This window comes from Artibeus jamaicensis, unplaced genomic scaffold (assembly GCF_021234435.1).
Source record: "Artibeus jamaicensis isolate MK-2021 breed Jamaican fruit bat unplaced genomic scaffold, CSHL_Jam_final scaffold_847, whole genome shotgun sequence".
NCBI lineage: Eukaryota > Metazoa > Chordata > Mammalia > Chiroptera > Phyllostomidae > Artibeus > Artibeus jamaicensis.
This window is the reverse complement of record NW_026522057.1, coordinates 16,141,044-16,167,785: the sequence shown is the minus strand read 5'-3', so window position 1 is coordinate 16,167,785 and position 26,742 is coordinate 16,141,044. Positions and strand designations below refer to the sequence as shown.

The following is a 26,742-nucleotide window of genomic DNA, read 5'->3' as shown; positions in this document are numbered from 1 at the left end:
CAGTTCTGCCTGTCATTTACTAAGCCACTCGCAGTCTCAATTTCCTTATGAGTCAAATGAGATGAGCTCCTCTGTTTCTCCACAGGATTATTATACTCGTGAATGTAAGAAGATGTAGCATGCTTGGCACCTGTGTTATAGAAATGAAGGTGAGCGAGTGTAGTTATGACAGCAGCTTCCAGGTCTCAGTGGCCAGGTGTGATGAATCAAGTTAGAGAAACTTGCGGCTTTCACATGTAATCATGCATTTTACGTAAAAACAGAACTCTGTGAGAATAACCACCACACCCTCCTCACATGTGTAAGACACGGTAAAACTCAGTCATGGGTGATGACCAAGGGCATAGATAAATGGTCCCTCCATTGTCCCTCACGAAAGCTTGTCCACACCAAGGGTATGATACTGCTCTGGGCACACTTTGGTTCAAGTGTGGCTAAGTCAATGATTCCTTCATTTAACAAACACGAGCTTTAGGGTCAGGCAGCCTGGGTTCAGATCCTACCTCTGCTGCATGATTGTGGGTAAGATGATCACTTTCTCTGTTTCTTCATTTGTAAAGTGGAGGAAATCAGTGTCAGTCTCGTAGGGTGCTTGTGAAGATTAGATGAGGTAGTTCACGTAAAGTGTCAGATGTGTAGAAAATGTTCCATAAATGTTCATAGTTATTATTGCACAAGCTCAGTGTGTTTACTATAGAAAACTGAAAATGCAGGCATGCGTACAACATCCACCATTTCACCATCTCAAAAAACCAGCTCTACTTCTTTAGGTACCTATCCTTTGAGAAGTTTTTTGATTCATGTGAATTAATTTTTGTCCCTACAAAAATGGGATTATATAGCATCCCTGTTTGGTAGCTTGCTTTTTCATGAACAGTAGGTCGTAAGCAGTTTCCAAGCCAGGAAACTCTTTCCACAGCACTGTAGCACACGGGCTAAGAGCACAGGCTCTGACATCAGACTTCCTGGGTTTGAACCCCAGCTCTATCACACTTACTGTGTGACCTTGGGTAAATGACTTCACTGCTCTGTGCCTCCATTTTCTCATCTGTAATACTGCACCAGTAACAATCTCTGCTTCATGGGGTTATTGTGAGAATGACATCAAAATGCATACAGGACTTGGAGCAGTGACCGCACAGCGAACGCTAGGTGTTATCACTCTCTACGCTACGCTGACTTCCATGGTGAGAATGTGTGATCACTTGTTAGGCCAGCCCCTTTTGTTAGATACCTGTGTGATTTCTATCTGGTTTCTGTTCTAAACACTACAAAGAATATCGTCCATTAGCAGGGTTCTCTGGGGGATACAGATACATGTATCAGAGGTGGCCATCTCAATGTCTGAACTTTTCTGTGGCCACTGGGGATAGAACAGGAACAAAACTTAAGGCAGTTGGGCCAGCTCCTGTGTGGTGGGCTTGAGGGGATCAAAACTGCTGAAAGAGATGGGAATGCAATTTCCTTATTGTAAATCAGGGTGCGATGATGTCTCCCTAGGCTATCCTGAGCTCAGTTGAAGCTCAAGTTCGAATCCCAACCCTTTGCCCATCAGGAGTCCTAGGGGAAGAGGAGGGCTAGACCTGAATTCCTGTCTGGTCCTTAGTCTTTTGAATGAGAGTAAATGAGCTGCCTTTTCCGTTTTACTCATCTGTGAAAGGGTCACTGCTGATCTCCTCTTGTTTCTGGATGGTGGTGGAGGTGTGGGAAGCTGGGGGGACTCTGTAGCAGGCCAGCCTCATCTCAGCCCAGTTCTGTGCCCTTAGTATCCTGAAGGGCCATTTCAGGGCTCAGAGAGAAGAGGCTGGCATTTGGGTAGAGCCAAAGGCCCTTGTGCTGGGATAGATCAGGAAAAGAGAGGGCCCAGCTAGGGCGAGAGGAGGGAGAAGGGAATGAAGGAGGGCAGTCTTGCTGTTACCTGTGCTTGGGCTTTTGGCAAGAAGGCCACTCCCATCATTCCACTCCAGTCAATCACCACCAGATCAACAGCATCTATCATCCGCCACCTACAGGTACCAGAGCATGTACCTATAGCTTGGTCTGGTTCAGCTTGTGCCCTGAACTAAATGCATCTACCATACCAAGTGCAGGACCTTGTTTTCTCTGAGCCTCAGTTTGTTCTCATCTGAGAAACAATGGAGCTGACATGACCTGCTTCTAAAAACATAGGGTTAGAAGCAGAGGGATCTTGGACAGGATGGACAGGTGACTCATCTAAGGACCCCAGTGAGTCAGCATCTGAATTGGGACTGGAACCTGTATCTCCAGATTGCATCTTCTTGGGCTATCACCCTGAGATTCTCTCTACCCTTTCTCTGCTCCCATAGAGCCCCAAGCCCCACAGTAATTCTTAGCCACACTCTCTAATAGCTCCCAGCTGCTCCACACTTCTGTCACAGCATGGAATGCCCTCGTCAGGAACCTATTTGTTGGTAGGCTATAGGGAACTTGTCTGCATGGTATGGCGAATGTAGCCCAGTTCCCTGATTTGGAAGACTGACGGGGAGCAAGGTCGGCACACAGGGGCCAAACCCTCAGATAGGTTCTCCTGTGGGGAATCAGACCTGCATTGTATCTAGGCTGCTCTGAGGCTTGCCTTTTGCTAAAACTCCCTCACCCTGGATTGAGGCAGAAAATGCTCACTGCATATCTTTAAAATGGCGTCCTAAAGTCTGAGCTAAACCTCCCAAATATGGAGTGTAACTAGTTCAACCACTTTTCCCCTGGCATCTGAAACATCCTTCTCTTTGATGTAATTAGCAACATTCTTTCCTTTGTTATCTGTAAAAGGTAATCACCTACAGGGAACCTGTGCATAGTAAATGAGGACCATCCTCAATGCAATGTACCCAGAAAGGCAACAAAAGCCTGTCCAGGCAGGGGTCAGGGCCCCCTCTCTTACTTAGAGAGCAGCCATGCCATCCCTTTTTCTCCACAGGACTGCTGTAGTCTGTGTGGATTTGTTTGTCACAGCCACAACACACGGAGCCCATGGCCTGGGGTCCGCATCAGTAGGCTAGACGTGTGAACTGCAGAAAGCTGGCACATGCCCCTGGTGCTTCTCCCATTTTTTCTCTGGATTTCTCACCCGTCCATTCCACAGTGTGCCAAGGCACTGTCCTAGACAAAAGGGACACAGAGGGGAGTGGGAAGAAAAACACAAGGTTTGTCCCTAACCTCAAGGAGTTGGCCGTCTCAGTCTCTGGCTCAGATAATCTGGAACCTTGAAGTCATAGAGATGAAAGCTCTTCAGATACGGGGTCCCTGTGGAGTCTGGAGCCAGGATCTCACAATACACCCATCCAGAGCTTGCCCTTCAGATCCTTTTACAATGACTGGCAGCCTTGGTGAAAGTTTGAGCTGAGTTTATCCCTGGTTATCCTGTGCCACTTTATCAACATGCCACAGTAGAGGTGAGGAATGAAAAACAAGTATCTTATTAACAGTAATTACTTGCTGTTGCCTACTGAATGTCTGGCCCTGAAGTTCATTATCCTGGAAGCCTTAAAACACACCTGAGTGGAAACAGAGGCTCTGAGAGATTCTGTAATTTGCCCCAGTTAGTAAGTGGCCCAGCTGGAATTTTAATCTTGGTCTGAAGAAACAGGTACTCTTGCCATTTTTCTAAACTATATCTCTACAAGGTATGAATACAGTCTCCAAGAAGCTCTTCAGATGGACAAGCCTCACTAAAGAAATCACAAATTAAGAGCAGTACTGATGGAGATCGGTAAAAGCAAGGTTGAGAAGGAGTGAAGACAAGGTTGTAGTGGGTTTGAGGACAGTGAACAGATAAGGCTTGCTTGCCTGGGTAGGCCTGGAAAAGGAGAGTGGGGCCCTGCTGTGACCAGCTCTGCTGCTGTAATAAAGAAAATGGGTTTTATCTTTTAGGCACCGAGGGATACTTGAAGATTTGTAAGCAGGATAAAGTAACAGCAGTTGACAATGCATTTGGTATAAATTACTAGTTCCTCCGTGGGGTAGGTATTGATTAAAGGAGTGTTCACAGGGCAGGGAGAAGTCTATCCATCCTAGGGCGAAATAAGATGCCATCTACTTCCTGGAATTTTATTTTATTATTTATTTATTTAAATATATTTTATTGATTATGCTGTTATGGTTGTCCCATTTTCTCTCCTTCATTCTCCTCTGCCCTGCACACCCCCACCCACACACATTTCCTCCCCGCTTTAGTTCATGTCCATGGGTCATACATATAAGTTCTCTGGCTTCTACATTTCCCATACTATTCTTACCCTCCCCCTGTCTATTTTCTGCCTACCATTTATGCTACTTATTCTCCGTACCTTTCCCCCCTCTCCCCTTCCCAATTCCCCACCGATAACCCTCCATGTGATCTCTATTTCTGTGATTCTGTTCCTGTTCTAGTTGTTTGCTTAGTTTGTTTTTGTTTCTGTTTTAGGTGTGGTTGTTAATAACTGTGATTTTGTTGTCATTTTACTGTTCATATTTTTTATCTTTTTCTAAGTCTCTTTAACATTTCATATAATAAGGGCTTGGTGATAATGAACTCCTTTAACTGAACCTTATCTGGGAAGCACTTTATCTGCCCTTCCATTCTAAATGAAAGCTTTGCTGGATAGAGCAATCTTGGTCGTAGGTCCTTGCCTTTCATGACTTGGAATACTTCTTTCCAGCCCCTTTTTGCCTGCAAGGTCTCTTGAGAAATCAGCTGACAGTCTTATGGGAACTCCTCTATAGGTAACTGCCTCCTTTTCTCCTGCTGCTTTTAAGATTCTCTCCTTATCTTTAATCATAGCTAATATAATTATGATGTGCCTTGGTGTGTTCCTCCTTGGATCCAACTTCTTTGGGACTCTCTGAGCTTCCTGGAATTTCTCGAAGTCTATTTCTTTTGCTAGATTGAGGAAATTCTCCTTCATTATTTGTTCAAATAAGTTTTCAACTTATTTTTCTTCCTCTTCTCCTTTTGGCACCCCTATGATTCAGATATTGGAACATTTAAAGATGTCCCAGAGTTTCCTAAGCCTCTCCTCATTTTTTTGAATTCTTGTTTCTTCATTCTGTTCTGGTTGAATGTTTCTTTCTTCCTTCTGGTCCACACCATTGATTTGAGACCTGGTTTCCTTCCCATCACTGTTGGTTCCCTGTACATTTTCCTTTATTTCACTTAGCATAGCCTTCATGTTATCATCTAATTTGTGACTATATTGAACCAATTCTGTGAGCATCCTGATTACCAGTGTTTTGAACTGTACATCTGATAGGTTGGCTATCTCTTCATCTCTTAGTTGTATTTTTTCTGGAGGTTTGATCTGTTCTTTCATTTGGGCCATTTTTTTGTCTTGACACACCCGTTATGTAGTGAGGAAGGGAGCCTAAGGTGTTCACCAGGCAACCCCATCACTGCATTGTCATGCTATATGTGGGGGAGGGGTCCGAGAGGCAGCAGTGATGCTTGCTCCACTCTCTGCTGGTTTTCAGTCCCTTCCCTCCCCATACCCACAATCAAATTAAGCCCTTTTGGTGCTGATTCCTGGGTAGGTGGGCTTGTGTATATTCTATGACCTGTGGGTCTCTCCAATGAACTCTCCTGTGAGGATGGGAGTTTCTCCTGCTGCAAATCCCACAGGTGTTTTCAATCAGAGGTTCAAGGCTTCATTTCCCTGTGCTGGAACCCTGGGTTGGGTGGTCTGTCTCACTCCCCAGTTGTTCCTCCTGGTTTATCTGCACTTGAATGTGGGACTGCCCAGTCTGCAATCCACTGCCTTGCCCATCCACCAGCCATCACCTTGCCCTTGCCAGTCCTCCAGCAGCTGCCTTGCCAGGAGTCCTCTCCACCCAGCTGCCTGTCTCTGCCCTTCCTACTGGTCTGGATGGATGTGTCTTCTCCAACTCCTTGGTTGTCGAACTTCCATACAGTTTGATTTTCTGTCCTCATTGTTTTTGTTTTTAAATTGTTGTCCTTCTTTTGGCGAAGGAGTCACAGTGTATCTACTTATGCCTCCATCTTGGCCAGAAGTCTACTTCCTGGGATTTTAAAAGTGCTGGAAGACCACCTAACAGTCTCACTGTTTGTGGTTAAGTTGGCACAGCCATTTAATAGGGAATTCTGTAAACATCAGAAATATTTAGGAAGGGGGCATAATAACACTTAAAAATGCCTATATTAAAGAACAGAATACAAAAATGAATGTCTAGTATTATCACTGTTCTCTTTAATAATAACAACAGTACTAGAAATATTATCCATGGGAGAAGACAGAAAAGAAGATTAAAAAAATACAGAATACTAACAGGATAGTAGTTGTGTTAGGGTGAGGAGATACATGGGTGATTTTTCCCTCCATTGACTTTCCTGCCTCTTCTGTTTTCTTTAATGACATATACTCTTCTTTTTCTGTTAAAAAAAATAAGTTTGCTGTCTTCTCTAGTAATGATTTTGCCATGCCTATATTGCAGGGGAGTAATGAGGAACAAGTGAACAACAGATGCAAAACACCCCATACCGTGCCTGGCACAAAAGCGGTGCTTTAGGAGTGTTAGGTGAGAATGATCTGATCGCTGGCCTAGTTTCTCCACCTCCGAGGAGCCTGGCCGAAGCCAAGCAGCCTCCGGCCTAATCCTCGGTCCTTGCAGCCCCGGGGCACACACGTCTCCTACATCGATGCTTGCCTTGTCCAGCAGGCGGGGTGCCATCGGAGCCTGCTGCCTAGCCCGCCCTGTGAACGTGGAACCTGGGCTGCACCGCCCCACACACCACACCTACAGCCCAGAACAACGTCGCGCGCACCCAGCTCCGCCCCTGTGACGTAAGGCCAGGGGGCAGAACCACAATAGCCCCGCTCCACGCTTCCTCGGATTGGCCGCCGCGCTGTCATCACCTCGCTGGAAGCCGGTAGTGTGAGTGTGTATGTGTGTTTGTGTGTGTGGGGGGGGAGTTGCTTTGTCATTCATACTCCCAATGTGAGGTGCAGCGGCCAGCCTGGTGGAGAGGTCAAGGATCCGCAGAGAAGGTCCCCACCGCTGACCCCGGAGGCTCCTGGATGGGAAGGGTGCTGCGAGCCCCTTACATAATGACGCTCGACTGACTGGAGCACATGTCAGCGCAGAATAAGCATATGCCGCAAACCCAGGCCTCGTTGGTGCTAGTGATAGACTACAATGAAAATAGTATGATATGCTCCAGTATGAGTTACAATACAGTGAAACGCATTCCAATAATCATGAAGTGTACTTCGCAACAAGGAATAATATAGGATGTTATATTTATAGGGCCTATTTATAAGCCTCTATTTAAATCTTTTCTGATAGGCCCAGGCACCGGCCCAGACACCATAATGATTGGCGCATTTTTCTGTCCTTCATAGAGGCGGGTTCTAGAGTCCGTTTTGCCTCAATGGGCTCTGGGATTGGCCAGCAGTGGCGTAGCTGCGTCTTCGACTGGTCCCAAGGGCCGTCCGTCGGAGCCTAGTAGGCGGGGCAGGTGGCTGGCTGGTGCTGGGGCGGGCGGCCCCGGAATTGTCATTTCTTTGTTTCCGAAGGCGGAGGAGGCTCTGAACGCCCCCTTCCCGTCCCACCCCCCTCCTCCCTGGTGCTGGCTCCATGTCTCTGTGACCGGCCCCAGGGGTAGAGTCCAGGCCTGACGCGGGGCGGGCCGGCGGCGGCTGAGGTGAGAGACGGCTGCGGCGGCAGTACCCGGCCCCCCAGCGGGAGGATGAAGCGGCGGAACGCGGACTGCAGTAAGCTCCGCCGCCCCCTAAAGCGGAACCGGATCACCGAGGGCATCTACGGCAGGTGAGCGGCAGTGCTCCCCTCCTCCGCCGTCCTGGACCCCGCGGCCCCTGGCTGCTCCGGAGGGGCCCGGCCCCGTTATGTAACCCCGACTAGGCCGCACGCTGCGCCGGGGGCTCTCCCTTGGAGCGCCGCACTGGGGGCCCTAGCCAGCCCACCAGGAGTACGCCCCGGGGGCATGGGGCGTGGCCGAGGGCCACCGGCTTGGCAGTCCAGGCGAGGGCTGAAGGAGCCACGGAGCCGGAGCCGCCGTTGGGAGGTTGGGAGCGTAGGGCCCCGCTGGGGGTGGGGTGGGGGGAGGGGCAGTGAGCCCCCTGACTGTCCGTGCACCCAGCCAGCATTGCTCACCCCGAGGGCCATCCCGGGAGTGAACCGGCCTCCACTGGCCCTACAGCCTTGCTCTAGCTTGAGAATCACCAGCCTGAGCCCAGAGGCTCGAGGACCATATGTATTGGGGGAAAAAAGGTTGACAAAGTTGGGAGCATACAGTGTCCCCTCAGTCCTCCAGCAGACCGGGCAAGTGGCCACGTTGCCCCTTCTTTCACCTTCTACTTATTGGGATCTCAAACTTGAGTGTATCAGCTTTCACCGAGGGCTGAAGCCGATACACTCAAATCATGCCCTGTGGCCCCACTCCAGCCTCTAAAGAAGCTGATGATCATTTCGTCAACAAGCGTTATCTTGACAGTTATGAGCGGATGGTTTTCTTCGAACCTTTCCAAAGGGGTTTTCTTCCAATTCGCATTTTTTTCCTCCTAAAGAAAAGCAATGCCCCTTTTAGTAGAAACTGAATTCAGTACACCGAGGGGGGAGAAGGACAACAGGTTCATGGGACAACTTAGTGACAATCACAGCTTCCCCGAGCAGAATTTGTGTACGACTGTTATTTTCTGGTTCTTCTCAGAATGTTAATTCTAAATGGTTCTTGCCTTGATAAAGAAATTATTTCAGTGGAGAAAGTAATTAGTTTACAAAGGAGAATTCTCAGCGTGTGAGTACAGGTTTAAATGCGCCCTCATGTTGTTTTACAGGTTAGCTCTTTTAGCTGTGGGACTTGAGGAAATATGTGAGGGAGTTTATGACACCCTGGTTGTCCCAGCATAACTGTACACCTTGCACATGCTACTGTTTACACGAATGGAATGAGTGCTTTTCACAAGCAGCTGGCTGTTGAAAACATCGGAGGGTTTCTTTATTTCCAGTTTAAAAGCATTAAGAAGTCAAAGTGAAAAGTCCTTGAATATAGTCTTGTGTAATGAGCCATAGATCATAAGAATAATTCATTCATTCAACAAATATATACACCGGGTCAGGCCCTTTCTAGCCAGTGAGAGCACAGCAGTGAGTAAAACAGACCAAAATCCATGCCGAATCCATCAAATCTGACCACTTTAACTGAAACTGAAGGAAAACAGTTTTTTTTCTATAGATTTCATGGATGCAGGAGAAGTCTCTTCAAGTTACACACTAACTCTAACTCTTGAATAACAAAATGGCTTTTTTCCCCTGGCTATTGAAAAAGATTTGAACAACTAAATATTAGTAGTGATAAAAGAATAGAAAAAAGTGTATACAACAGAGTTGGTAGACAAAGGACATCTGTGGCATTTGATTGGCTGCTATTTACAGTAATATGTGATGATGTCCCTCTGTTTATAGCAAGATTGGCGGTCCTGCATTGTTTACACGTCCTCTGTTATATTTCACCTTCTCTTCCTATTTGGATAAACATGCCCAGTTTAGTACCGGCCCCGTTGTAACCACTCAGTCAGTATGAGTCAATGTGAAGAAGTGAATTCATTCTCTAAAGAAGATTATTTTACTGGTCATTGTTTGCAATTTGAATTCTTACATTAAAGATTAATAGTAAATACCTTGTGCAAGTGAATTAGAATTTTCATGTGTAAAATTTTAAGAAACAAACAGTGCTTCAGCTCTCAAATCTGTTTGGCATTGTTTAAGTTAATTGCTAAGAAAGACCTAAATATATTTTTACATCATATATCAAATTAGTATTTCAGCTATCTGTTTCCTAGTTTATATTATGGAATATTGGACTGAAGAACGGGATCATAGATTTGTTTTTTCCAATTCTATTTTTAAGAAGAGAGTTAGAAGGGGTCTGGACAGCGCAGGAATGGGGACATCTGTAATAGTGTCAACAAGAAAAAAAGAAAAAATTTTGAATTATTTCTAAAGCAAACATAATGTATGGGCTAGTTATAAATTGATGTTTGAGCTTGTGTGGATATCACATTTCCGTTGATCACCAAATTTAACTCTATCCTAAACTTTTTCATACCATCTATTGCCTATTTTGTTTCTCAACATCTAGCCAATTTTGGTCTTCTTAAATAGGGAGCTTTCTTCTTTTTTGTGCCCCCCTGAGGCTCTGTTGACAATTTTGAGAACTACTTTGTCCACTTTTACAGCATATCTTTTCATGGACTTCTTTTTATGTTTTCAGTCCGTACAACTTTCTGAGCCTTGGTATAGCAAAGAGGCAGCTGTGGTGAAGAAAGCACTGGGCTGCTGACATCAGTAGACCTAGGTTCATTCTTAAAATCCCACTTTGAACAGGCAGGGAACCCCAGCTTTGATCCCCAGTTTTCTCATCTGTTCAGTGAGTTTTGAGGACTACAGGAGATATGTACAGTTTGTGAAACTCTTCAGATTCTAGCATGCTATAGAAATATTATTTGCCATGGTTTCACGTGTTGGACTTTTCCTTTAAGGAGGAAGGAAAGACTGTAAGATTTGATTCAACTGTCAACAAAAGTTGAATAGTCAAAACAAGTTCAGTTGCTGCTTGGTCTTGTTGAAAGAAATTCTGTTGCTGATAATGCTTTTAATCATGGGCTGTAATCCGACAACTGTGACCAAGGTGATTGTCAAATGACATTATTACTGCCAGTAGAATGGTTGCGATAGAATTTTGTTTCAGGGGCATGGTAGAAGGAAAATAGATTTTAGACATTATTTTAACATGAGCTACATTTATATATATATGCCTATCATTTGAAAATTGACTTGTTAGGACTATGTCATTCCAGTCAAGTTAATAATCAAGAATGAGAGAAAGGAAACAGGAATGGTGATCATTTTCTTTTATATAATTAAGGGCTAAAATTCAATGTCATTTAAAAAAAAATCTGAGCCAGCACAGAGCCTGACACAGTAGGAATTCATTCTTCAATAAATGTTGAGTGAATTGATAAATGAGTATAAGCTAATCTATTCTACTGTTTTAAGAACCTGTGTTGTTCAGGAAATTACGCAGGGTAGAAGATATGATAGACCATTCCTTGCCCTCAGGGAGTTTACAGTCCAGCAGGTCATAGTAATTCCCTCTTAAATTTGTGCAGTGGTTTTGAGGTTCTAAAGAACTTTGAGTTCTGTTCAAATAAAAATATTTGTGTTGAATTAAATATTAGTTTGCTATTTTAGCGGTTAGCCTGATACATTAACAGCTGTATGCTGCCCTGTGCTAGTTTATGGTGAAGTAGACTCTAAGAGAGGGAATATTTTCTAACTCAAATGAGATAGATGTGAAAGTATTTTGCAAGTTACAAACAATAGTTATTTAAAAGGGAATGTAAAATGAATAATTCTACTTAATGTTACATATTGGGTTTTATGGCAGTGAGCCTCTCCCTGGGTCTGCCTTCACTCGTGGGCCAGACACTTCCAATAGTCATATCCAGTTACGTGCAGTGATTCTGCAGGAGAAGTGGAGCTGGGGTGCTGTGTAGATTTTACAAGCCTTAAGGGGATTCTGTGGATTCACCAACCTTTCACCTTGCCGTATCCTCACTCCCTTCCCCCTGAAATTCCTGACTTCTAATAGGAAGATGAAGAGATAAAAGTGTGGTAGGTGGAAGACAGAGGTAGACACATTATTGTTTAAAGTCTTTGCAGTTAAAATTGTTACTTACGTAAGTAAAAGTAAGCATTTTACGTAAGGCATGTGTTTTAAGCTTCAGGACACTATTTTATATCTTTGTTACTGATGGTTGAAGAAAGCACTTCTTCACTTGTGAATTTATGAATGCTCTGTCACCGAGTGTGGTTCTGTGTGTATTATGTTTCCTGAAGCTGAGGTAGGGCAATACTTGACATGTCTCTTACTTTTTTTTTTTTTTTTGGCTTAATGCCTTAAAACTATGACTGAGGACTCAGGACTTTGCTGGCTGACAAATGTATATACAGGGTCTGGCAGAATTAAGTAAGGCCTGCTTGAGTGTGGTTGGTAGGATAATAATATGGGTGTGATAATTTATAGTTTTAATTTGAACATTTCACCTAAAACATCATATGGTGTGCTTGAGTGTGATATTGTTATGTTACAGAATGACATGCTCATGATTTTGTAATAAAATAGGGGTGTTATTTGTGCCGGACCCCTGAATATATCATACCTTTTCCCATTTTTGTTTCAGACAACAGTTTCTGGGCCTTTAACTTTTTAAATGGTCAAAGTTTGCATCCTTTTTAGCTTCCTAATGTCCTTTTTCAACCCTTCTCTGAATGATCTGGTCTCCACAAATGTCTGTCTACTGCTTTTTCTGCCTCCTGAATGTTGTTTCCTAAGCCTATTAGGCTCCTTTGGGGTATGCTTATTAAAGCCACTGGAGGCTGACATGACCCTTGGCTGCCTTGATTTGACACGTGTTCTGCAACTGAAATCCCAGATACTAATGTTGCAACCTCAAAGCCTACCTTTTGATGGTCTTGGTAGGCTTTAACTTCAGCAGTGCTGGACCTGACTTAAAAGTGGTAAATTCAGTATTGTTTTAGAGGGGTATTGATACAGTGGAGAATTGAAATGTTTCACTAACCTTTCCAGTGAGGTGTTTAGCTAAACCCTTTTATTTGTAGTTTTGGTTAAATACATTTAAAAAAAACCTGCCATACTAGAATTTTGACTTTAATTTTTACTAGTAGTATACTATGTTAAAAAAAATTTTTAAAGTATTGATACTCTCTGCCTGGGCCATTGTGGCTCAGTTGGTTGGAGGGTCATCCCGGAAGCAAAAAGTTTTGGGTCTGATTCCTGGTTGGGGCACAGCGCCTAGGTTGCAGGTTCCATCCCCAGCCCAAGTGTGTACATTGCTCAGTCCAGGCCAGTCCGGGAGGCCACCAGCCAATGCTTCTTTCTCACATTGATGTTTCTCTCTCCTTTCCTCTATCTAAAAGCAGTAAAAATTTTAAAATGTCCATGGGTGAAGATTTAGAAAAAAAAGTGCTTTCCTCTAACTTTCATTTATGATTCTGAGCACTCTTGGCATTTAGTTTCATTAGATGTTTTAAAAATTCCTTTTAAGTTGCTGCTACCAGTTGAAGTTGGGAAAGGAGGGAACATGATCTATTTTGGATTATTTGCTTAAAAGCTTCCTGTTTTATCCATGATACTTTCCTTTCTCTTCATATTGATTCCTTAAGGGCTTTCTTGAACCTCACTAGATTTGGAGATTGATTTTAATGGTAGACTTAACAGCTTATTTTTTCACTCTTATTATAGGTCTGTGTATGGTGGACCCAATTCATATTCTATAAGTACTTATATTTTCAGAGTTTTTTCTTTGTACATTTCTCCCAGATCTCCCTACTGATATTAACCCTTTGGGGTTTTATAAGTATGTTTTGTTTTGTTTCACGTCATTTTCTAGGCTACCATCCAGGTGATACTTAAAGGCATGTAATAAGATATAACTTGTACTGGAGGGTCAGAAAGAGATTTTACCAATGTAGTTAAGAACTCAAAGTGAAATACTATAATTGGGCTACTTTTCTTGATGAAATTTAGTGTACACTTCAAATATATTGATTACTTTACTCTCTAGGCTCGCTAGATTTGGGTGTACTTAGTTTTTACTTGGAACATTTTCAGGAAGTAGGCCCAGAAGAAAAGTAGGTTCAACAAGCTGCATTAATGTAATGGAGCATACCAATGGTAGAAACACAAATTCTTTGCTAGACTTTTTTTCCCCATCATGGATTCTTCAAATACCTAAGGAGTGATGATTTCTCTAAGGTGTCTTATCTTTAGGCACATGCATCCTGGTCATTGAAACTTCCAAAGATTTAACCAACTGTTAGAGGATATATGTTAAAGCGTTACATCTTTACTTTGGCATTTACCTAACTGACATCAGATTGACCTCAGCTCATCAGCCTTCTAAGATGCCTGTCATCTCCAGACTCTGAAACCCTTTCATAGCATTGGCCTCTGTTCCTTTGTATTTTTTTTCCTGTGCTGCTGTTAAGGACGATGTATTCACATTGAGTCATGAGACTGTGATCAAAAGTGATTTATCTTCACCCTGTCTCCTTTGTTGCCTTTTATTTTTTTAGAGGTTTTACATTTAGTAGTGGATTGAAATGGTGCAATAGCCCACTTTACCTGTATCCATAGATACCACCTATTCATTTGAGCTATTTGGGATCTGTTTCCTATCCAGCACAGGGAAGGTGGCTAGAAAAATCTCATTCTGTTTTTGTTTGCATCTCACTAATTCTCTTGAACTGTATATCTCTTAATTAGTGCCTTGCTCAGTTTTTAAATTGTATTATTACTTTGCTCATTTTCTTCAAAAAATTTTTAAAGATTTTATTTATTTGAGAAAGGGGAAGGGAGGGAAAAAGAGAGGGAGAGAATCTTTGATGGATGGATCAGTTGCCTCTTGCACACCCCCAACTGGGGACCTGGCCTGCACCCCAGACATGTAGGAATCCGACCAGCAACCTTTTGGTTCACAGCCTGCACTCAATCCACTGAGCTACACTATCCAGGGCAAAAATTTTTTACTTACTGATTTGAGAGGGAGGCGGAGAGAAACATTGATTTGTTGTTCCACTTATTTACATAATCGTTGGTTGAGCCTTCTATGTGCCCTGACTGGAGATCAACAGACAACCTTGGCATATTGGGATGATGCTCTAACCAACTGAGCTAGCTAGCTGGCCAGGGCATGTTCATTTTCAAAGTATTTTTTAAAACCAAATAAGCTGCTCAGTACTGAAGTCAGTACTTAGCCTGTCATGTATAGCAAGGACACTTGAACTCAAGTGAGAATGAGTACCATGTTCATGGTCATATAAATAAATCCGGCCTTAGGTGAGAGAAATACAGGGCTGGAGTCTTCCTTCTCAGATGTAATAAGTAGTATTTTCTTGTCTTTTTCTAAGCTTGACAAGGTGTAACTAACTCATGGTTCATTGTATTTCTGACTATTTAAAGAAATGAGTTGTCTTTTTATTTTTAAATTACATGTTTATTACAGTGACCATTCTGGGACTGTGAATATTGTTGGAAAGCTGTTTTCAGTTGTGCCATCTTTTGTGCTGTTATATTATTTCTGTAAAGAACACTTGATTTGGAAATTTTTTTCTGCAGACCTTCATCGTCTGTTTACAAATTTATAATTTAAGAATTAAGATACAGGTTTATTCTCTCATAAAGTGCATCTGCTTATTTTTTAAAAATTTGGTTCTATTGGCGAATTAAAGAATTGTGTAACTTGAATATGCATGAAGGAAGAGATATAAAGAAGGAAAGTAATATTTATTGAGTATCAAATGTGAGGTGAGAAACTCCAGTGTGTGGCCCTGGCTGGTGTAGCTCAGTGGATTGAGCACAGGCCTGCGAACCAGACAATCGCGGTTCGATTCCAAGTCAGGGCACATGCCTGGGATGCAGACCAGTTCCCTGCAGGCCAGTTCCCAGCAGGGGACGCATGAAAGGCAACCATACATTGATGTTTCTCTCCCCCTCTCCTTCCCTTCCCCTCTAAAGATAAATAAATAAAATATTAAAAAAAAAAAAGAAACTCCAGTGTGATGGATCATCATATGGCTTTAAATTCATATAAATTTGGGTTCAAATAATGTTCCTGAACTCAAGTTCATTTATCTGCTTTAACCCTTAGTTTTCTTAACTGTAAAATGAGGATAGTAAATATATCATGTACTTTATAGGATTATTATAAGAATAAGTGAGATAAGTCACACAAAATATTTAGCATAGTGCTTGACACAGGCAAATTGCTTAAAAAGTTATTTTTTGTTTCTGCTATTTCTGAAATATTTTTATCTTCATTTTCTTATTTAATTCCAGTAAGGATATAAGTGTTTTAGCTTTGGTTTCACAGTGAGAAAACTGAAGTTGTTGGAGGTTTAGTTACTTTGATAGAGAACCACCTCTGTCCAACCCCAAAGTCTGTCCTCTGTCTGTTTTATTGTCTTGTGTAGTTCCATCCTTTCTTTTTTTAAAAGATATTTATTGATTATGCCATTACAGTTGTTCTATTCCCCCCCTTCATTCCCCTCCACCCTGCACACCCCTCTCCCACCATTCCCCCCTCTAGTTTATGACCACGTGTCTCAAGTTCTTTAGGTTCTATATTTCCCCTACTATTCTTGCCCTCCCCCTATCTATTTTCTATCTACTGTCTATGCTACTTATTTTCTGTACCTTCTCCCCCCTTCTCCTTCTCCCACTCCCCTGTTGCTAACCCTCCATGTGATCTTCATTTCTATGGTTCTGCTCCTGATCTAGCTGTCCTCTTAGATTGCTTTTATTTTAGGTGTGGTTGTTAATAACTGTGAGTTTGCTGTCCTTTCACTGTTCATTTTTTTAAATCTTCTTCTTCTTAGATAAGTCCCTTTAACATTTCATATAATAAGGGCTTGGTGATGATGAACTCCTTTAACTTGACCTTATCTGGGAAGCACTTTATCTGCCCTTCCATTCTAAATGAAAGCTTTGCTGGATAGATCAATATTGGATGTAGGTCTTTGGATTTCATGACTTGGAATACTTCTTTCCAGCCCCTTCTTGCCTGTAAGGTCTCTTTTGAGAAATCAGCCAACAGTCTGATGGAAACTTCTTTGTAGGTGACTATCCCCTTATCTCTTGCTGCTTCTAGGATTCTCTCCTTCATTTTAATCTTGGCTAATGTAATGATGATGTGCCTTGGTGTGTTCCTCCTTGGGTCCAACTTCTTTGGGACTCTCTGAGCTTCCTGGATTTCCTGGAAGTCTATTTCCTTTGCCAGATTGGGGAAATTCTCCTTTATTATTTGTTCAAATAAGTTTTCCACTCGTGGCTATACCTTTCTCCTTCTGGTATCCCTATAATTCAGATGTTGGAACATTTAAAGATGTCCTGAAGGTTCCTAAGCCTCTCCTCATTTTTCTGAATTCTTGTTTCTTCATTCTTTTCTGTTTGGTTGTTTCTTTCTTCCTTCTGGTCCACTCCCTTGATTTTAGCCCCAGTTTTCTTTCCATCACTATTGGTTCCCTGTGCATTTTCCTTCATTTCATTTAGTGTAGCCTTCATTTGTTTCTCTAATTTGTGGCTAAAATCAACCAGTTCTGTGAGCATCCTGATCACCAGTGTTTTGAACTGTGCATCTGAAAGTTTGGCTATTTCTTCATGGCTTAGATTTATCGGCTCTGGGGCTCTGAGTTGTTCTTGAGCCAAGTTTTGATCTGTTTGTGCCTGTTATGTAGAAGGAGCGGAGCCTTAGTTGTTTACCAGGGCAGGGCCACCCAGGTCGCTGGTTTGTGAAGTTGTTTGTGGGGGCGGGGTCAGAGAGGGACAATGGCAGTCCCCTCTGCCGCTTCCTACCGCTGGGGCCTGCGCAGTCCATCTCACTGCTCGCTCCCTCACCCTCACCAGTTTATCTGTGCGAGAATGCATGACCAAGGTCAACCCTCAGTGGGTTCACCACCTTGTGCCCTCAGTGGGTCTGCCCGCTACTCCACACCTGGGATCCCCCCACGGCTGCCCACGCACCTGGGTCACTTGCCTGGGTCGGTCTGGTGGATCTTTCCTGCCCGACCCTGCTCTGCTGCTGGCTCTGCCCTTCTTACCAGTTTGGTTGAAGGGTTTGTTGTTGCCAGACTTCCGTATAGTTCATTTTTCTGTGGTTTGGCTGCGTTTTTGTTGCTAAAACCTTGTTTTTAAACTTGGTTGTGCGAGAAGGTATAGTGTTCCCACCTATGCCTCCATCTTGGTGGAAGTCTCTAGTTCCATCCTTTCTGAATGGTGTTAATGTGCAATAACTTACATGATCCTCTTGAACTCACCACTACATGTAGGGAAAGGTCATTATCTTTGTTTTCCAGGTGAAGCAACGGGTACCAAGAGTGTCTTGTACAAAGCTGTGTCTGTCTTCCTACCTACCTGCCTATCAATATAAAGGACATTAGTGAGATAATTACTGAAATTTGAATAAGGTCTGTAGATCACATAATAGTATTGGGTTGGCCAAGAAGTCTATATGGTTTTTTTCCATAAAATAAAAGACACATTTTTTATTTTCATCAATAACTTTGTTGATTTGGATATTTTGAGTATGTCGGCTGTCTCATGTGTGGTATAATGTTGATTGTTCTCAATTAATGTGTCTATTTGATCACTATCAACTTCAATTGGTCTACCTGACCATGGAGCATAGTCCAATGAGAAATCTCCAGCATGAAACTTCACAAATCTCTTTTGACATGTTCAGTGAATCACAGTATCTTCTCTACACACTGCACAAATCTTTTTTTTGTATTTCAGTTGTGTTTTTACTTCTCTCGAAATAATAAAGCATAATATGCCAAAAGTGTTGCTTATTTTCTTCCATCTTCAGTATTAAAACAACTATACAAAAATTCATCAGTTTTGGTAAGAGTTTTTTTTTAATGCATACTAATTACGACAGCTGTCACAATACAGTCTAACAAAATTGTTTCAAGTGACATTAAAGACAACTAAGGGTTACCACTAAAGCCATCTTACAGAAGAACCGAGCAAACTTTTTGGCCAACTCAGTACTACTGCAATGAATAATTGTGCTGTGGTTGTAAGAGACTATCCTTGTTTTCATGAAATTTAGGAGTAAAGAACCATGTTGTCTACAATTATTTTCAAATAGTTGAGAAAAAATAATATATATACATATATAGGGACAGAATAAGAGGAGAAACTTGATAAAATAGTTTTATCACTTGTAAAATCTGGGTGAAAGATAGAAGGGAATTCTTTGTACTATTTACACAACTTTTCTCTAAGTCTAAAATTACTTCAAAATGAAGAGTTAAAAAATAAGAGTAACACATGCTTGTTAATAAAAAAAAGCAATATGACTGTATAAGTGTAATGTAAAAGACCTTAGCACTCCTACTTTGGGGCAATCACTGTTATATAATTTGTAAGTATAGTTCCTTTTTTTCTCTGCAAGCAAACATGTATTTATTGCAAAAATGGAATTCTTTTTTACATAAAAGTTTCTTGGCATTTATCCTCACTTAAACTCTTGTCCATTTGTTTACCTCCAATTTTTTTTGGTAGCAACGTGGCATTTTATATAGAATTCACTCTGTTCTCTGTGGTCTCCTAAGTCCCATTTCTGTGTTCTTTCAGTAGTGCCCTTCAGCCCGCCAGTTCCCTGTTTCTCAGGTTTCTGTCCTATAAAATGGTAACGACTACCCTGCCTATTTCACATTTGTAAGGATAAAATGAGATAATATGAAAGCATTTTAAAAAGTTACAAGTGCGATATAAATGAAGGTGTGGTGGTTAGGTATTAAAGATGTGAAGCGTAATAGTTCTTTTGCTTATGAAATGAATTGCTAATGTTTATTCAGCATTAACAGTTTTTTTAGGTCCTGTGGGTTGTTTTTCCTGATATGCTTCTTAACCCCTCTCCACCCCAAACCCTGTAGAATTCACACTGTTGAAGTGTTTTTGAAGCAGAAATTAAAAAATTCTAAATTATCCGGTTAAATTATGTTACAACACCTGTCCTTGATATTCCTGTAGTCTATATAATCTTTTATAAAATTACAGTCAAACCTCGGTTTCTCAAGCCTCTTGGTTCTTGAACAATTCAGTTCTTGACCAAGTGTTCACAAAAAAAAGTTTCTGTTTTCTAACAAAGTTTCAGGTCTCCATTCTCTACCCGACAGCACTTTCGTGCTGATAGCTGTGGGACCAGTCACGTGTCTCTCAGGTGACAGGAGATTCAGTTTTTGAACAAATCGCTTCTTGAACAGTTTTGGGGAACAAATTAAATTAGAAAACCAAGGTTCCACTGTTCTGTACCACACGATTCTTAAAACCTTTCTCAGTGATTTTCATTCTAGGTTTATTTTTTGTTTTTTTAAATTTTCAGGTTTATTTTTCCCTTTTAAATTGGGCATATCGCACAGTGTTAGATTTGTCATTGCAGTGGCTGTGTGTTTATGTCTGAGTTTGCGTACGTGTATGTGTGTCGACTGTGGGAAGGTTCTCTTTGCAACCTGCTGGGGGCTCAGAATAGAGAAGAGAAACGGGGAATAGCTTGGGTCCCCCGGGCTGCCCTTGTCTGGGTCGTACACAAGGACGTGGTTGCAGAGTGCAGCACTGGTTTTAGTCCGTTTTATCTTGAGGCTCACGCACAACTTTCTGTGCGCCACCACTTTACGGTGTTAGACATTAAGAGAAAAACAGAACAATTAGTAGTTCTTATAAAAATAACAGTAATAAATCCATGAGAAGAGAGATGTGGTTTTACATTTTACCAGATTTCTTTAATGTCAGGCTTAACGGAAGACCCTTGGAGAACCCCTCCTGCAGTCAGAGCCAGTGGCGGGTGGGCCAGTGGAGTGACAGTTTGGCATCCAGAGCAAGGCTGCTGGGAGTCGTTTCTCCCTCAAGAGGAATAGTCAGAACACATTGGGAGCATGTGCTTGATAATCCTTCAGACAGAAGCTGCGTTTGTTATCTTTGTTGATGTTGCTTTGTTAGGCACCCTTCCCAGTCACCTGTGAATTCCCTCTGCCTTCCGTGTAAGTGTACTTTGACAAAAGCCTTACTGTGACCCTGGCCACTCTCGTGCACTGCAGGGCATTTGTCCAGTGTCTGCAGTATGCAAGGTCCTGTGCTGGGCACTGAGGATAAAGCAGGGAGCAATGTGGGCAGGACCCTACATTAAACAGTTACTCACACAGACTGTTAATTAGAATTTTGACTACTCTTATGGCACAGCGTGCTAGGTAAGCATGTAATGGGGTAACTCTTTACTTCGGGTCAGGGAGTGCTTTGTTGAGCAAGTGATATTTATGCTGTGTGCTGAAGGATGAGTAGTAATGGAAGTGTACCTCACGTAGTTTAAATTGTACTTAGGTAGGGATTTTGTCTACGCCTCAGAAAGAAATGTAGAAAAATGGAAGAATTAACCCTAGACAATTTAGGTATTCCCAGTTGAGGGAGGTACACCTAACAGTTTGGAGATCAGTACTGATTATCTGAGTAGATCATTGTTTTCTTTCTGAGACATTTTGGAATTCAGTGGAAGCTCCATGACAATGAGAAGTTTGTATAAAAGTCAGTATAAATGAAAGTTTATACTGTAGACCAGTACTTCTCAATTTTTAATGTATGCACAAATGGCCTAGGGAGTCTGGCTAAAATACTGGCTTAGATTAAACAAGCTTGGTGTGGGCCCCGAAACGCCGCTTTTCTAAAAAGCTTATACGTGATGCTCATGCTGCTGGTCCGTGGACCACACTTTGTGCAGCACAACTATAATCACACATGATAAGACTTTAGAAGCAATACCAATTGGATAAGAGGCTGGATGAATATTCTAGAGGTGATGTCCAACAGGGAGCAATATTTCTTTTTAATTTTTTTATTCTCACCCAAGGACTTTTTAAAATTGCTTTTAGAGAGAGAGGAAGGGAGAGAGAAACATCAATGTGAGAGAGAAACATTGATTGGTTGTCTTCTATACACACCCAGATTGGGGCTTGGACCCACAATCTAGGTATGTGCCCTGACCAGGAATCAAGCACCCAACCTTTTGGTTCCGGGACAGCATTCCAACCAACTGAGCCACATCGGCCAGGGCCAATAGGGAGAAGCAGTTAGTAACAGAGAAGACAAAGCAGTTTGGTGCAAGTATGGTAGCTACCTACAGAAAGCTAAAAGCAATTCACTGTTACTATTACAGAGATGACAGAAAAGCTGGGGATTGAGATAGATGGCCACTAGCACAGCCGGTGAAATATTCCACAGAGTTATTTCTGTGGTGAGGACCAAGTGAACTAAATGATCATTAGTCTGCCTTGAGGAAAGGTCACTTACTGAGGATTGATGGCCACCTCGTGATAATTATGTGGACTCCACAAAATGATCTAAGTGACAAGCAGCTAGAGATACTAGAGAGAACAGTGTACTTTACTTGGAAAAAGAAGAATGTTTAATACTACTTTTCATTATTCATAGATCATTAATCTATAGATAGAGGGTACTACTAAATAGATTCAGGTAAAAAACTGGTTGTAAATGGCAAAGGTAGGAATAGAATGGGGGGAAGGAAATGTATAGTTAATGTCCACTTTGAAAGAGTAACCACCATAAAGCCTGTTAATTGTACATGTCTCGTCTCTTTATTTCACTGGAACCCAGAATAGAAGCTTATAAGACCATCAGAAGACATTACTGGTCTGCCCTTGTTTCATATATCATTATGAAAAGTATCTTTGTTGCAGTTATGCTGTTAAGGTTTTGTTTGAAATATTTTATAGTTCTTAGTAAATTTATTTGGATCAGAGAAGTAAAGTAACATCAGGTTAGCCTGTCATATTGTGAACTGTATGTATAAAATATTTTATATTTAATCATATTTTCTCCCTGGCTTAAAAGGAACATTTTGGAATGCTATAATGGCTTAAAAACCCATCTACTTTTTCCCCCTTTTAGGATGTCATTTCTTGGGATTTCACAAAATCATATGACCTTCAGTATATTTGAAGAAAGGAATCAGGATTTCTACAGTGATAAGCAGTTATTTTAGGTTGTCTTTTAACTTCTGTACCTTAACCTATCGAAGGATGACAAAAATTTACTGATAAAGAGGACTAAAAGAATACTGAATTAGGCAATTGTCATAAAGCTTTTTAAAACCCTATAAGACAGAATTAATAGAGTTCAAGACTCGTCCTAGAGTCAAATCGTCTTTGTTAATTAGCTTGCATCTTGATTTCGGATGCAGGCCTACCTGAGGGGCCTGAGGAAAGCCAGCAGTGTGGCACATGTTTATGAAAAATCGCGTTTCCTTAGATATCTGTGCTTCTAAACAGTGACTCAGTAAGAACTGGATGTCAAGGAACATCAGAGGTATGAGAGCAGTAGTTTGAAAAAGTATGAAATAGGTAAAGGGGAACCCCCTTGAAGTTAGTTACAGAATTGGAAAAGAGTAGTCACGCCCTGGCAGTGGGGCTCAGTGGGTTAGAGCGTCATCGCGATAGGGCAAGGGTGCAGATTCAACCCCCTATCAGGGCACATACAAGAATCAACCAATGAATGCATAATAAGTGGAACAAAAATCCATTTTTTTCCTCTCTCTTTCTCCCCATTTTTCTCTCTCTAAAAAAATCAAATAAAAAATAAATCAGTACAGCTTAAAAAAAAAAAAGAAAAAGAAGAGTCACTGTAACAAAGATAATCTTTTTTGCATTGGCCTAGACTGAAATGCTTGAGTACAGACTGCCATTCTGTGGGTAATACTGTCTGAACAGTGATACGGAATGTTGCCGGTTAGACTGGGATCCAGCCGTGCCTCGGGAGCACCGGGTCACAGAACAGTTGATAGTACTCTACCGTCTCCATCTGCAGAATGGTATGACTGGAGAAATGAGGTACAGCTACATTCCAGAGGCAGTCCCATGGGAAAAAGAATTCATTAGAAAAGTAAATGCCATTTCTTAAATGCCTTAGAAACGTGGGTGAGGAGCTATTATTTATTCTTTAAAATCTAGAAACAATTCTAGAAACAAGGAAAATGTTTTTTTAGTTTTAAAGCCAAGCAGCTTGGCAATCTAGTTCCAAACTTTATTTGTGCTCCCAAATGCCTGTGTGTATGTGGGGGGTGCTCTGCCTGCAGAGCTCCCCCCATCCACCACGGATGAGAGTAAGTCTACCAAGACATGATCTATTTGGGGAGGAAAGGTGGTCGGGAGAAGGGTCAGGAGCCTTTTTCTCAATGGGCTTTTATTGGGTCCATTTTGCACAGGAATACAGGTAAAGCTCATCAGTCATTGTCAAGCAGTAAGGATCAAACAATAGATAACATACAAAGAACTATGAGGGCTTATTCTGAGTCAGGGTTAGTTAGCTAAAGGGTTATAAAAGTTTGGGAAACAAACTTGTTTCCTGCTTGGACCCTTATCAGAAAACTGAGGACATTCTTAGCAAAGCAGGTTTCACAGGATTTTGTGCATTCTTTCTTAGGCCTGATTGCCCCAGGGAACCTGCCCTTTCCAACACAGGGCTGCACCACCCTTTATCCTTGTTTCAGGCTTGAGTCAGGCAGGGAAAGTAAGGCAGCCAAGAGATTAGGAGACTTCTCACAGACAGAATGAGGACTCAGGCTATGTCAAAGCCGAGGATCGAGGGTCCATCACTCTCTTTTTCTATAGCCCGCCAAATCTTTCCCTGAAGGCCCCTTTGTGACTGTGCCTGTCTTAAAGCGTTCCTCCCTTGAGAAATCTTACCAGTCATTGGCTAACCAGTCATCTACTTGGGGCCAAGCAGGGTGAAGTAAAAGGGGGCAGTATGGCACTCCTGCCAGGGAAATAAACTTTGTCTCCTTATTGGCTTAGGGTCCCAAACTCTTTTTACTCAGCCTTAGCCACTCGGGGTTACAGTTTCTGAAACCAGGCAGGGCGGTTCCCAACACCTGTGTGATTCAGTTCCTTCCAATAAAATTTGCCTTGCTCTCCACTGGACTAATGGTGGAATTTAATGAGTGAGAATGAGGGCCCTGTCTTTATCTGGCTAATGTGACTCTAGTGAAATGAAACTAAAAGGTAGGATTTAGGATTCCAGCCTGTGTTCTTCTGGTTTGCCTTAGTTTCCTCTGTTCTTCAGTAAACCTCTTAGTTGAAACTTACTATCAAGCCCCAAAAGTTCTACCAAGGATTAGTACTGGAAATTGACCCTAGCTGCAAATTCTGTATATCATTGTGATACTGTATCATTGAGGGCAGGATGTGTCTGTTCTTGACATCTTTTCCTGTGTGGCTTCAGAGGGCACAGAAAGAGTCCTCAGTGCTGGATCCAGTTTCTGTTGTTTCCTACCCCAACCCAGGTATTAGTCTTTTTGTACCTTACTTTATTTCAAAATTATTTATTAAAAGTCGTGATTTTTTGTTGCTGGTATATGCACAAACAATTAATTTAATCACATCATTATTGGAATATTCATATTGCAAAACACCATGCAAGGCTCTGGCCCAAGTATAAGTGAATTTTATTTCTAACCCATCTATTTTAAGGAACCTTTAAAGAAAACTGAATTTAACCTGCTTCAGAATCAATAAGGTTTAAGGACATGGCATTTGGGGGTTATTCATAGGTAGAATCTGAAGGCTTCTATTGTCTATTATACAGTTAAAAAACTAGAAGAATGGACTTTTAGATTACATAAAAAGTGTTTTTATAAATCCGTTCCCTTACCTTGTTTTGAGTTCTGCAGCGGTTAGATGTATGTTCTGACTGGTTTGGTAAAGTGCGTTTCTATCTACCATAAGTCCAGAGGGAAGCGGGAGCACACGTTTATAGAACAAGGCTGGGTTGCTTTAGGGTTTTTTTTCTTTAATGTGTATTTTCTGTGCCCCCACAGCCCTTAGGGAGCCCATCTGCTGCCTAAGTTGGTTTCTGGCTATTTTGGGAAGTCATTTGTTTTTAATTTGGTTAATGCAGATGAAAATTATATAGAGAGGCAGGAGGAGAAGGTGGGGCGGGAGGGAAACAGGACTCTTCAAGCATGTAGGGATATACGTGAAGAAAGGTAAACTTCAGGCAGGTGTGCGGGGTAGGGAAGCGGCAGACTGGAAGCCTTTTCACGGCGGCATTTTCTTCTAATGAAGAACAGCTTGAAGGCTGTCATCTTGAGAGTGTTGCAGTATTTCGAAGTCAGAGACTTAGCACATTTTAAAATAGTGGTGAGATTTAGTTTTTTCCATCTTAAATGGAATTAAGTATATTTGGTCACCATCTTACTTTGATAGCGGTGGGCCCCAGAATGAACCCCAGAGCTTTTAAAATATAGTTGGGCCACGGTGGCATCTCCTCTTGTCCTTTATCTCCATGTTTTTTGTGGCATATGGAGGTATTTTTTTGATTCTTTAAAGCAAAACAATGTGTTTTTCCTCTTTCTAGTTCTTCACAAATGACCCGGAATTAATTCTTTATTTTTCTGTCTTGCAGTACGTTTTTATACCTGAAATTTCTGGTCGTGTGGGCACTTGTCCTTCTGGCAGACTTTGTCCTGGAGTTCAGATTTGAATACCTGTGGCCATTTTGGCTTTTCATCAGAAGTGTCTATGATTCCTTCAGATACCAGGGACTGGTACGTTTGTTAATGCATCAACCTTGCTCCTGAGTGAATGAGTGTGGAAAAGGCAGATAACATCTTAGTATTATTATGAAAAGAGTTTGACCTGGAAGACTTGCTGCAGAGATCCCAGAGACCCCCAGGGGTCTCAAGACCATGTGTTTTGAGAACTACTGACCTTGTGGTTCTGTTGCGTTATTTAGCCACATCTTAAACCTGTATCTCTTCCCCCTGGGCCTGGTGCTTTGGCCAGAACAAGTCCATGCCTTGAAGGGACAGTTTGGAGCTCCTGACCCACTGGTAATAGGCAGAGGTGCTCCCAGAGGAAGGCTGCATTATTAAAATATTAACATCAGCGTGATTCTTATTACTAGTATGGCTCATCTGTACTCCAGAAGCCTACCCTTTAAGAATTAGGCTCTCTAGGAATGTATGGTGAGGAGAGGAGCCTTTTCTGTGTTAAAATTCCAGTCTTTAGATGACCCACCTGTGGAGTCCAGGTGAACTTACTGCAAACTGACTTCAGTTTGCTCTAGTCCAGTTATTCTTCATGTTTTGAGGCCATAAATAGCATTTCTCTTTAATATTA

The 26,742-nt window shown here is 41.9% G+C and overlaps 1 protein-coding gene across 2 annotated transcripts in view; it reads left to right on the top strand.

Annotated features, from left to right (window-relative positions):
* The first annotated feature begins 6,829 nt into the window (after positions 1 to 6,829).
* The window catches only part of MACO1 (macoilin 1), a 59,169-nt gene continuing 39,256 nt past the window's right edge, over positions 6,830 to 26,742 (top strand). The window contains exons 1-3 of one of the 2 annotated variants that reach the window (XM_037135838.2): positions 6,830 to 6,885; positions 7,527 to 7,779; positions 26,027 to 26,168. In XM_037135838.2, the coding sequence (XP_036991733.2) occupies positions 7,700 to 7,779; positions 26,027 to 26,168 (222 nt within the window). In that variant the 5' untranslated portion in view covers positions 6,830 to 6,885; positions 7,527 to 7,699. Of the gene's footprint in view, positions 6,886 to 7,466; positions 7,780 to 26,026; positions 26,169 to 26,742 lie in introns of those variants that run through there. The other variant, XM_037135837.2, reaches the window with a different exon arrangement.